The 12,799-nt window shown below is 37.2% G+C and overlaps 1 protein-coding gene across 2 annotated transcripts in view; it reads left to right on the top strand.

The window, feature by feature from the left end:
- CHMP3 (charged multivesicular body protein 3) overlaps positions 1-12,799 on the top strand; it is an 81,778-nt gene that overhangs the window by 22,270 nt on the left and 46,709 nt on the right. Inside the window, exon 2 of one of the 2 annotated variants that reach the window (XM_030837439.3) lies at positions 1,663-1,723. The exons of the other annotated variant lie outside the window; for it this stretch is intronic. Within the exon in view, the coding sequence (XP_030693299.1) occupies positions 1,663-1,723 (61 nt within the window). The remainder of the gene's footprint in view (positions 1-1,662; positions 1,724-12,799) is intronic. 2 annotated transcript variants of the gene reach the window in all.

The following is a 12,799-nucleotide window of genomic DNA, read 5'->3' on the forward strand; positions in this document are numbered from 1 at the left end:
CTCACTGTTGTGACCTCTCCCATTGCGGAGCACAGGCTCCGGAGGCGCAGGCTCAGTGGCCATGGCTCACGGGCCTAGCCACTCCGCGGCATGTGGGATCTTCCCGGACTGGGGCACGAACCCGTGTCCCCTGCATCGGCAGGTGGACTCTCAATCACTGCGCCACCAGGGAAGCCGAGGATATTAATTTTTTAATGCCATTTAGTTCATGTATTCATGGATGAATGCTAAAGGGTTAGCATCAATTCCATTCCTGTTTTATTATTTTTTACCTTAAATCCCACAACCATTTTTTATTATAAAGGTGAACCCTGATCCTCATGATGGGCTTATTGGTAGGATTTCTGGTAGTAATTGCAGACACCAGGGTCTCCAAATGTTTGAATTTGCAGCTACTAGCGATGTCCAGTCATACAGGATGAGGATGTCTTTGATCTTTTTGGAAGCCTATCCACATATTTCTGATAGTAAGATCACCAGGGCTTTGGAGGTGGACTGGTGGATTGCAAAAGCTGGGCTGCATGACCACCACCCTTCACACAGACACCGAGGTCCATGCCAGCAAATTGCTCCTTGTCCAGAAGCAGAACCGGTACCAGTAACTTGTATTGTAGCTGTATTGTAGCTGTGCGTGGTTGGATCATCTCTGGGGGTAACCCATTCACCTAAGGAGCCAGTGTGCCATGGCTGTGGTCATCTTCTTGCATCTGAAGGGCTGCGCCAACTGCAGAGGGTCCTTGGATGGCATGGCTGTGATGTAGAGAAGACAGCCTCATTGTGAGGCACCTCAACTAGAAGAAAGCCCTATTTTATGTTTTATTAGACTCAAATGATGAGAAACATTGTTAATATAAATAAGTAGATGGTAGGTAGTGGAAAGGATTTTTCTGTGTCAGTGTCACTTAGTTTTTTGAACTTCTGTGTCATATGCCAAAAAGCAATAATTGATTAAATGTAAAATTTAGTTTTAATGATTTATCAGCTGATAACTCAGATTTTCCTTCATTTTTGAAATTGAAGAATTAGAAAGAAATGCATAAGAATTTGGTAATAATTAGAGTCATTCACTACTTTTTCAACACCTATAGCAGTACTTCTAGTTGGCCCTATGTTTAGTGCTTCAGAGGTTTTTGCCTCTCAGGGAAACCTATCATGATAAGAAGAGACACATAGGTTAGAGGAATATATTTCTTTTGTAAAATGAAAAAATGTAATTGTCAAAGGGGAGAAGGAAAAGATGAATTCTTATCACATAGGCAGAGAAGGTTTTTTTTAATAATTATGTATAGAAATTGAAAATCTTCTGATGCCCATGAAACCTTTCTATGCCCATGGCACCTCATGAACAATTTTTATATACCTGCAGCGTACTGAACTTTCTTGGGGAGCTTGTATAAAGTGCTTCATACTGCCTTCAGATGGGAATCTTTGAATAGTTTGAGACTTCTATGTACTGTGAATAAAAAGATGGGAAAAAAAACAGAATTTGGCCAGAGAAGAAAAAAAAGGAATTTGGCCCTAAGGCTGTTTCTTTCAAAATAGGTTTATATTATTTCTAGCTTGTGTCAGGAATAAATGTAGAATTAATATAAAATTCTTTAAAATGTGGTGAATTGGGGATATTGACTTCTCTTATAATTCCTTTTGTAAAATTTTTCCCAGGTGAATGAATGGTCATTGAAGATAAGAAAGGAAATGAGAGTTGTTGACAGGCAAATAAGAGGTAAATTATTATTTTACATCTCCTATTCTTTATCTTGGTGTATTTTGCATTAGTTCATAAAAGTAAACTGTATCTACATCTATGAAACATAGTTTATATTAATTATTTATGGCTGCCCTAATTATTTGCTTTCTAATTATAGTAAGAAAAACAAGATAAAATCAACTCAAAGATCTTTACATTTGATAAGAACTAAAATCTTTCCTCCAGCCTGGCATTGAGCTATTCAAGGGGGAGAGGCCATGTTCATTCATCTGTGATTTCCTAGAGTCCAGGTTACTTTTGGAAACAAAGCAGGCGCTCAAATTCTGTGGTAGACAGAATAATGGCCTTCCAAAGATGTCCACGTCCTAATCCCCAGAACCTGTGAATATGTTACCTTACATAGCAGAAGGAAACTTGCAGATTTGATTAAATTAAGGATCTTGAGGTGGGGAGATTAATCCTGGGCTATCTGGGTGGGCTTATAAGAGTCCTTATGAGAGGGAGGCAACATGTTGAGAAAAAGTGAGAGAAAAGGAGATGTAACCACAGAACCAGATGTTAGAGTGCTATGCTTTGAAGATGGAGGAAGAAGACACAAGCTAAGGAATGCAGTTGACCTCTAGAAACTAGAAAAGACAAGGAGATGGATTCTTCCCTGAAGCTTCCAGAAGAAACACAGCCCTTCCAACACCTGGATTTTAGACTTCGTTTTTGTTTTTGTTTTTGAATATTTATTGGGCTGTGCTGGGTCTTAGTTGCGGCACACAGGATCTTCATTGCCGCATGCGGGATCTTTTAGTTGCGGCATGCAGGCTCTTAGTTTGCGGCATGTGGGATCTAGTTCCCTGACCAGAGATCGAATCCGGGCCCCCTGCTTTGGGAGCATGGAGTCCCAACTGCTGGACCATCAGGGAAGTCCCGATTTTAGACTTCTGATCACCACAATTAAAGAATAAATTTTTGTTGTTTTAAGCCATTTGAAAAAAAAAAGTAAAGCAACCTCATCTTACTTACAAAGAAATGGCTTTATGGAATTCAAATTAAATAAATTGTATGTAAGGAATGCAGTTCCATTTTCACTACAGTTTATCTTAGCATGGCTGTAAATTGAGCAAAATATGTTTCTAAATAAAGTTGATTATTGTTGAGTACTACTTAAAACTAAGGTGACTTGCAAAGAGTAACATTTAAAACTTTTATGATTTTTAACACTTTCATGATTGGAGAAAAATTAATAACAGAGGTATCACCATATCACTCCTTTTAAAAAAGAATTAGAATAGCAGTATAGGGGTAGGGAAGTAAAACGTACAAACTATTAGGTATAAAATAAGCTACAAGGATATATTATACAACATGGGGAATATAGCCAATATTTTATAACTGTAAATGGAGTAAAGCCTTTACAAATTGTGAATCACTATCTGTACATCTGTACAAATAGTAACTTGTACATCTGTAACTTATATAATATTGTACAGCAACTATACTTCAATTAAAAAAATAAAAATGGAAAAAAATACTTGTAAATAGGATATTCCAAAAGTAAATAAATAAAAAATAATTACAGAGGGGAATTACATTCATAGCCATGATGGAGTAATGGTTATGGATTTGAACTTGCACTCCATTGTAAATAAAGAAAAAACTGGACAAAAGCTGTGAAACATCTGTTTTCAAACATTGGATAACTGTCAGTGCAGGATTTTGATCAGTGAGAAAAGGGAAACAAAAGGAGAGAGCCCTAATATGGTCCTCATTTTCTGCCAAGGGAGACTTTCTGGGTCATAGCATGTGGAAGGAGATTCCAAGCAGAGTGTGGTATTCTCACTGAATTAAGGAGGAAGAGACTAGGGTTCAGGGAGGCTGCAGTGGCTGGAACTTGTGGGGCAGAGTATCAGAACAAGAGCAATATCCAAAGAAAAAGCTGTAAATATCTGCACAGGGTCCCAATGAGTCTTTAGCTGACTACTAAGCTGTGCATACTTAGAATGAGATTTTAGGAGGCTAGGCAAAGAACAGTTACTGGGGACAGAACAACTACCAGGAGGGGGCTATAAGCTAAACAGTTCCCAGAGTTAACAGAGGATTGAGAGATGGTAGAGTTCTGACCAGACACAGTAAAGAGACTTTGTTGAATATCTGGGGCATTCAGTAGAGACTGCAGAAGGGTCATGCCTTAATATTAAGGTGAAAGTAGCCCTAGCTTAAAGGCTACCATATGCCCACAGCAACAAAGCTTAAAAGCAGATCTGTTACTGTATAGCACAGGAACTCTACTCAGTGCTCTGTGGTGACCTAAATGGAAAGGAAATCCAAAAAAGAGGAGAGATATATATATATATATAGAGAGAGAGAGAGAGACAGAGACAGAGAGAGAGAGAGGGAGAGAGGGCGCGCTGATTCACTTTGTTGTGCAGTAGAAACTAACACAACATTGTAAAGCAACTATACTCCAATAAAAATTAATTTAAAAAATAAATAAATAAAAATTAAAAGAAGTCTTGAAAGCTGAACTACCAAAATAAAGCTGAACATTCTTTAAAGCTCTGTAAGGCTGAACTACCAAAATTGCAGATACCCCAAAATGAAACATTTAGAGTGTTCAACATCCAATGAAAAGTTACTAGGAAAGTGTGACCGAAAATCAAGAGAAAAATCAGGAAATATAAATAGACCCAGAAAAAAAAGATGATCAAATGAATAAGCAGACAGGGATTTTAAACAGCTATTATAATATGTTGAGGGATTTAGAGGAAAACATAATGAACATATGTTTCAAAGGAAAACATGAACATAATGAAGAGGTAAATAGAAGATATTGAAAAGAACAAAGTAGAACTCAGATGAAAGATCTAGAATAAAGTGAAGTAAAATGAAAGCTTCACTGAATGGGTTGAACAAGCAGATTATACACTACAGAAAACAAGATCAGTGAAATCAAAGATAGTAATACAAACTATCCAAACTGCAGTACTGAGAGAAAAAAGTAAAAAAAAAAAAAAATCAAATGATCCAACGTGTAATTTGAGTCTCAGAAGGAAAAGAGTCCAGAAAGGATCACATGATATAATAGCTGATGAAAACTGTAAACCCACAGATCCAAGGAACTCCAATTTCAAACGGGATAAACACAAAGAAAACCTTGCCAGGATGTATCATAAGCAAATTACTGAAAGGTAACAATAAAGAGATAAAACAGTCTGAGGAAAGGGTAATGATTAAAATTTTATTATCAGAAACAATACGAACCAAAACATCTTTGATACAATAAAAGAAAAATACCCACATTATCCTAGAATTCTGAGTCCAATGAAAACAGCATTCAAAGGAGAAGTAAAGATACTTGTATACAAAAGCCAAGAGAATTTGTTGCTAGTAGGTCTACAGTACAAGAAACGTTAAAGGAAGTTGTAAGCTGAAGGAAAATCATACCAGATACAAATTTGGATTTACCCAGAGGAGTGAAGCATGCTGGAAATTATAAGTATGTAAGTAAATATAATGTTTTTCTCTTTTAAGAGTTTCTTTTTAATAATTATTGACTGTTTAAAGTAAAAGTAATAATATGGGGCATAAAACATATGTAGAACTATGACAATGTATGACAATAATAGCACAAACAATTGATTCATGTCATCTTTAGAAACCACATAAATTCAGTTAGTGTCTCACAAACCTTGTTTATTCCTGTTTTGTGCTTTACTTATTGTATACCTTCTCACATCCATAACTCATTTATCTGGTTAAATGATCTTCAAGCTCTGTCTTTCTTCTCATGGTTCCTGTTATTTCTCATTCATAGCAATTTATTAGTTAACCAACATGATATCAGAAAAATAATAGTGGGTTTTGGAGTCCTTACACTACCAGATTTAAACCATCACTGCTATCAATTAGCCACCTGTTCCTATTAAAATTCTTTGAATCTCACAGAACTGTACTGACAATTAAATCTGTGAATGTATGTAAAATGTTTAGGACAGTACTTGGCATATAGTAGACAATTTACTACATTTATAGTGATACCGAAAAAGGAGGGTGGGGGTTACTTTAGACAAAGTATAACTTCGAAATAATGTGATTGCTTTAAATGTTACTTGCATATGAAGGTTTACCACTGAAACACTTTCAAAGTCTTTGATTTGTTTTTTTGTGTGTTTTTGTTTTTTTTCTTTTTAGATTACATAGCTTTATTTAGTCTTTGATTTGAATTTTATTTCTTTATTTTTATACAGCAGGTTCTTATTAGTTATCTATTTTATACATGTTAGTGTATATGTCAATCCCAATCTCCCAATTCATCCCACCACCACCACCCCCCCCCGCTTTCCCCCCTTGGTGTCTATACATTTGTTCTCTACATCTGTGTCTCTATTTCTGCCCTGCAAACCGGTTCATCTGTACCATTTTTCTAGATTCCACATATATGTGTTAATATACGATATTTGTTTTTCTCTCTCTTACTTGCTTCACTCTATGACAGTCTCTAGGTCCATCCACATCTCTACAAATGACCCCGTTTCATTCCTTGTTATGGCTGAGTAATACTCCATTGTATACATGTACCACATCTTCTTTATCCATTCGTCTGTCAGTGGACATTTAGGTTGCTTCCATGACCTGGCTATTGTAAATAGTGCTGCAGTGAACATTGGGGTGCATGTGTCTTTTTGAATTACAGTTTTCTGTGTGTATATGCCCAGTAGTGGGATTGTTGGATCATATGGTAATTCTATTTTTAGTTTTTTAAGGAACCTCCATACTGTTCTCCATAGTGGCTGTATCAATTTACATTCCCACCAACAGTGCAAGAGGGTGCCCTTTTCTCCACACCCTCTCCAGCATTTGTTGTTTGTAGATTTTCTGATGATGCCCATTCTAACTGATGGGAGGTGATACCTCATTGTAGTTTTGATTTGCATTTCTCTAGTAATTAGTGACGTTGAGCAGCTTTTCATGTGCTTCTTGGCCATCTGTGTGTCTTCTTTGGAGAAATGTCTGTTTAGGTCTTCTACATATTTTAGAATTGGGTTGTTTGTTTTTCTCATATTGAGCTGCATGAGCTGTTGATATATTTTGGAGATTGATCCTTTGTCTGTTGATTCATTTGCAAATATTTTCTCCCATTCTGAGGGTTGTCTTTGCGTCTTTTTTATGGTTTCCTTTGCTGTGCAAAAGATTTTAAGTTTCATTAGGTCCCACTTGTTTATTTTTGTTTTTATTTCCATTACTCTGGGAGGTGGGTCCAAAAAGATCTTGCTGTGATTTATGTCAAAGAGTGTTCTTCCTTTGTTTTCCACTAAGCGTTTTATACTGTCTTGTTTTACATTTAGGTCTTTAATCCATTTTGAGTTTATTTTTCTGTGTGGTGTTAGGGAGTGTTCTAATTTCATTCTTTTACATGTAGCTGTCCCATTTTCACAGCCCCACTTATTGAAGAGACTGTCTTTTCTCCATTGTATATCCTTGCCTCCTTTGTCATAGACGAATTGACCATAAGCGTGTGGTTCATTTCTGGGCTCCCTATTCTTTTCCATTGATCTGTGTGTCTGGTTTTGTGACAGTACCATACTATTTTGATTACAGTAGCTTTGTGGAATAGTGTGAAGTCAGGGAGTCTGATTCCTCCAAGTCTGTTTTTTTCCCTCAAGATTGCTTTGGCTATTGGGGGTCTTTTGTGTCTCCATACAAATTTTAAGGTTTTTGGTTCAAATTCTGTAAAAAATGCCATTGCTAATTTGATAGGGATTGCATTGAATCTGTAGATTGCTTTGGGTAGTATAGTCATTTTCACAATATTGATTCTTCCAATCCAAGAACATGGTATATCTCTCCATCTGTTTGTATCATCTTTAATTTCTTTCATCAGTGTCTTATAGTTTTCTACATACAGGTGTTTTGTCTCCCTAGGTAGGTTTATTCCTAGGTATTTTATTCTTTTTGTTGCAGTGGTAAATAGGAGTGTTTCCTTAATTTCTCTTTCTGATCTTTCGTTGTTAGTGTATAGGAAGGCAAGAGATTTCTGTGCATTAATTTTCTATCCTGCAACTTTACCAAATTCATTGATTAGCGCTAGTAGTTTTCTGGTGGCATCTTTAGGATGCTCTATGTATAGTGTCATGTCATCTGCAAAGAGTGACAGTTTTACTTCTTCTTTTCCAATTTGTATTCCTTTTATTTCTTTTTCTTCTCTGATTGCCGTGGCTAGGACTTCCAAAGCTATGTTGAATAATAGTGATGAGAGTGGACATCCTTGTCTTGTTCCTGATCTTAGAGGAAATACTTTTAGTTTTTCACCATTGAGAATGATGTTGCTGTGGGTTTGTCGTACATGGACTTTATTATGTTGAGGTAGGTTCCCTCTATGCCCACTCTCTGGAGAGTTTTTTTCATAAATGGGGTTTGAATTTTGTCAAAAGCTTTTTCTGCATCTATTGAGATGACCGTATGGTTTTTATTCTTCAATTTGTTAATATGGTGTATCACATTGATTGATTTGCATATATTGAAGAATCATTGAATCCCTGGGATAAATCCCACTTGATCATGGTGTATGATCCTTTTAATGTGTTGTTGGATTCTGTTTGCTAGTATTTTGTTGAGGATTTTTGCATCTATATTCATCAGTGATATTGGTCTGTAATTTCCTCTTTTTGTCGTGTCTTTGTCTGGTTTTGGTATTAGGGTGATGGTGGCCTCGTAGAATGAGTTTGGGAGTGTTTCTTCATCTGCAGTTTTTTTAGAAGAGCTTGAGAAGGATGGGTGTTAGCTCTTCTCTAAATGTTTGATAGTATTTACCTGGGAAGAAATCTGGTCCTGGAATTTTGTTTGTTGCAAGATTTTATATCACAGTTTCAATTTCATTACTTGTGATTAGTCAGTTTATATTTTCTATTTCTTCCTGATTCAGTCTTGGAAGGTTATACATTTCTAAGAATTTGTCCATTTCTTCCAGGTTGTCCACTTTATTGGCAAGAGGTGCTTGTAGTAGTCTCTTATGCTTTGTATTTCTGCAGTGTCCTTTGCAACTTCTCCTTTTTCATTTCTAATTTTATTGATTTGAGTCCTCTCCCTCTTTTTCTTGATGAATGTGGCTAAAGGTTTATCAAGTTTGTTTATCTTCTCAAAGAACCAGCTTTTAGTTTTATTGATCTCTGCTATTGTTTTCTTTGTTTGTATTCCATTTATTTCTGCTCTGATCTCGATTTCTTTCCTTCTACTAACTTTGGGGAGTTTTTGTTCTTCTTTTCTAGTTCCTTTAGGTGTAAGGTTAAATTGTTTATTTGAGATGTTTCTTGTATCTTGAGGTAGGCTTGTATAGCTATGAACTTCACTCTTGGAACTGCTTTTGCTGCATCGTTTGGATCATCATGTTTTCGTTGTCATTTGTCTCTAGGTATTTTTTGATTTCCTCTTTGATTTCTTCAGTGATCTCTTGGTTACTTAGTAATGTATTGCTTAGTCTCCATGTGTTTGTGTTTTTTACATTTTTTTCCCTGAAATTTATTTCTGATCTCATAGCGTTGTGGTCGGAAAAATGCTTGGTAGGATTTCAGTTTTCTTACATTTACCAAGGCTTGATCTGTGAGCCAAGATGTGATCTATCCTGGACAGTGTTCCATGTTCAGTTGAAACAAAAGTGTAATCTGCTGTTTTCGGATGGAATGTCCTATAAATATGAATTAAATCTCTTTGGTCTGTTGTGTCATTTAAAGCTTTTGTTTCCTTATTTTTCTGTCTGGATGGTCTGTCCATTGGTGTAAGTGAGGTGTTAAAGTCCCCCACTATTATTGTGTTACTGTCGATTCCCTCTTATAGCTGTTAGCATTTGCCTTGTGTATTGAGGTGCTCCTGTGTTGGTTGCATATATATTTATGATTGTCATATCTTCTTCTTGGATTGATCCTTTGATCATTATGTAGTGTCCTTCCTTGTCTCTTATAACATTCTTTATTTTAAATTCTGTTTTATCTGATATGAGTATTGCTATTCCAGCTTTCTTTTGATTTCCATTTGCATGGACTATCTTTTTCCATCCCATTTGCATGGAATATCTTTTTCCATCACTTTCAGTCTGTATGTTCCCCTAGTTCTGAAGTGGATCTCTTGTAGACAGCATATATATGGATCTTGTTTTTGTATTCATTCAGCGAGCCTGTGTCTTTTGGATGGAGCATTTAATCCATTCACGTTCAAGGTAATTATCGATATGTATATTCCTGTTACCATATTCTTAATTGTTTTGGGTTTGTTTCTGTAGGTCCTTTTCTTCTCTCATGTTTCGTACTTAGAGAAGTTTCTTTGGCATTTGTTGTAGAGCTGGTTTGGTGGTGCTCAAGCTTTTGATTTCTCCATCAAATCTGAATGGGATCCTTGCCAGGTAGAGTAATCTTGGTTGTAGGTTCTTCCCTTTCATTACTTTAAGTATATCATGCCACTCCCTTCTGGCTTGTAGAGGTTCTGCTGAGAAATCAGCTGTTAACCTTATGGGAGTTCCCTTATATGTTATTTGTCATTTTTCCCTTGTTGCTTTTAATAATTTTTCTTTGTCTATAATTTTTGTCAGTTTGAGTACTATGTGTCTTGGTGTGTTTCTCCTTGGATTTATCCTGCCTGGGATTCTCTGCACTTCCTGGAGTTGGATGGCTATTTCCTTTCCCATGTTAGGGAAGTTTTCGACTATAATCTCTTCAAATATTTTCTCGGGTGCTTTCTCTCTCTCTTCTCCTTCTGGGACCCCTATAATGCAAATGTTCATGCATTTGATGTTGTACCAGAGGTCTCTTAGGCTGTCTTCACTTCTTTTCATTCTTTTTTCTTTATTCTTTTCTGTGGCAGTGATTTCCACCATTCTGTCTTCCAGTTCATTTATCCATTCTTCTGCCTCAGTTATTCTGCTATTGATTCCTTCTAGTGTATTTTTCATTTCAGTTATTGTATTGTTCACCTCTGTTTGTTTGTTCTTTAATTCTTCTAGGTCTTTGTTAAACATTTCTTGCATCTTCTCGATCTTCACCTCCATTCTCTTTCTGAGGTCCTGGATCATCTTCACTATCATTATTCTGAATTCTTTTTCTGGGAGGTTGCCGATCTCCACTCATTTAGTTTTTCTGGGGTTTTATCTTGTTCCTTCACCTGGTACATAGTCCTCTGCCTTTGCATATTGTCTATCTTTCTGTGAATGTGGTTTTCATTCCACAGGCTTCAGGATTGTAGTTCTTCTTGCTTCTGCTGTCTGCCCTCTGGTGGATGAGGCTATCTAAGAGGCTTATGCAAGCTTCCTGATGGGAGGGACTGGTGGTGGGTAGAGCTGGGTGTTGCTCTGGTGAGCAGAGCTCAGTAAAACTTTAATCTGCTTGTCTGCTGTTGGGTGGGGCTGAGTTCCTTCCCTGTTGGTTGTTTGGCCTGAGGCAACCCAGCACTGGAGCCTATAGGTCTTTGGTAAGGCTAATGGAAGACTCCGGGAGGCCTTATGCCAATGAGTACTTCCCAGAACTTCTGCTGCCAGTGTCCTTGTCCCCGCAGTGAGCCACAGCCACCCCCGCCTCTGCAAGAGACCCTCTGACACTAGCAGACAGGTCTGGTTCAGTCTCCTATGGGGTCACTGCTCCTTCCCCTTGGGTCCTGGTGTGCACACTACTTTGTGTGTGCCCTCCAAGAGTGGAGTCTCTGTTTCCCCCAGTCCTGTTGAAGTCCTGTAATCAATCCCTCTAGCCTTCAAAGTCTGATTCTCTGGAAATTCCTCCTCCCGTTGCTGACCCCCAGGTTGGGAAGCCTGATGTGGGGCTCAGAACCTTCACTCCAGTGGGTGGACTTCCGTGGTATAAGTGTTCTCCAGTTTGTGAGTCACCCACCCAGCACTTATGGGATTTGATTTTACTGTGATTGTGCCCCGCCTACCGTCTCATTGCGGCTTCTCCTTTGTCTTTGGATGTGGGGTATCTTTTTTTGGTGAGTTCCAGTGTCTTCCTGTCAATGATTGTTCAGCAGTTAGTTGTGATTCTAGTGCTCTTGCAAGAAGGAGTGAGCGCATGTCCCTCTACTCCACCATCTTGAACCAATCCTCATTTGGTTTTATGTTAGCAGTCAAGGCGAATGGATTTAAAGAATATATTAGTGAAAAAAAGAGTACCTGCAAGACTGTTCTATGCTCTTAGAAGTCAGGATATTGGTTTCCCTTGTTGGGGGCATGGTGGATTAGTAGGGACATAAAAGGACTTCATGTTATGTTGGTAATATTTTGTTTCTTCATCTGATTCCTAGTTACATGGGTGTGTTTAATTTGTGACAGTTTATGTGGCTTTATGGTTATGTGTGTGATATATGTATGTATGTATGATATACTTCAGTAAAACATTTAAAGAAAAATAGTAGTAACTTAAAGCAAAGTATAACTACAAGTAGTTCTTATCTTCTTATGGAGGACTCAAGGTAGTCCACATTTTTAGCTTTCAGCCAAATGTAACACATGTAGAGCACTCATAATAGGCAATACTGGAGTGAATTTAGAACATTCATTTTGCCCCTCCCCTCAAATGAACATAGTTAGCTTGCGTTTTTACCCCCATGACTATAAAGGTAATAATACACACACTGATGCAGAAAAGTATAAATAAGAAAGTTAAAATCACTCTGAAATCCTACCACCCAGAGATAACAGCCACAAGCATTTTGGTGATCATCGTTTCAGATACATTTCTGTCTGTATTTGTACTTACATATAAATACTTGTTTATAAATAAATCATAGTTTTCTTGCTGCCGTTTTCTTTATTATATTTAAATATACATAACAGAAGTTGACCATTTAAAAAAATTTTATTGAAGTATAGTTGATTTACAATGTGTTAATTTCTGCTGTACAGCAAAGTGATTCAGTTATGTAGATATTCTTTTTCATATTCCTTTTCATTATGATTTATCACAGGATATTGAATATAGTTTTCTGTGCTATACAGTAGAACCTTGTTGTTTATCCATTCTATATATAATGGTTTGCATCTGCTAATCCCAAACTCCCAATCCTTCCCTCCCCCCACCCTCCTGGCAACCACAGGTGTGTTCTCTATGTCTGTGAGTCTGTTTCTGT

This window comes from Globicephala melas, chromosome 12, assembly GCF_963455315.2.
Source record: "Globicephala melas chromosome 12, mGloMel1.2, whole genome shotgun sequence".
Classification (NCBI taxonomy): Eukaryota; Metazoa; Chordata; class Mammalia; order Artiodactyla; family Delphinidae; genus Globicephala; species Globicephala melas.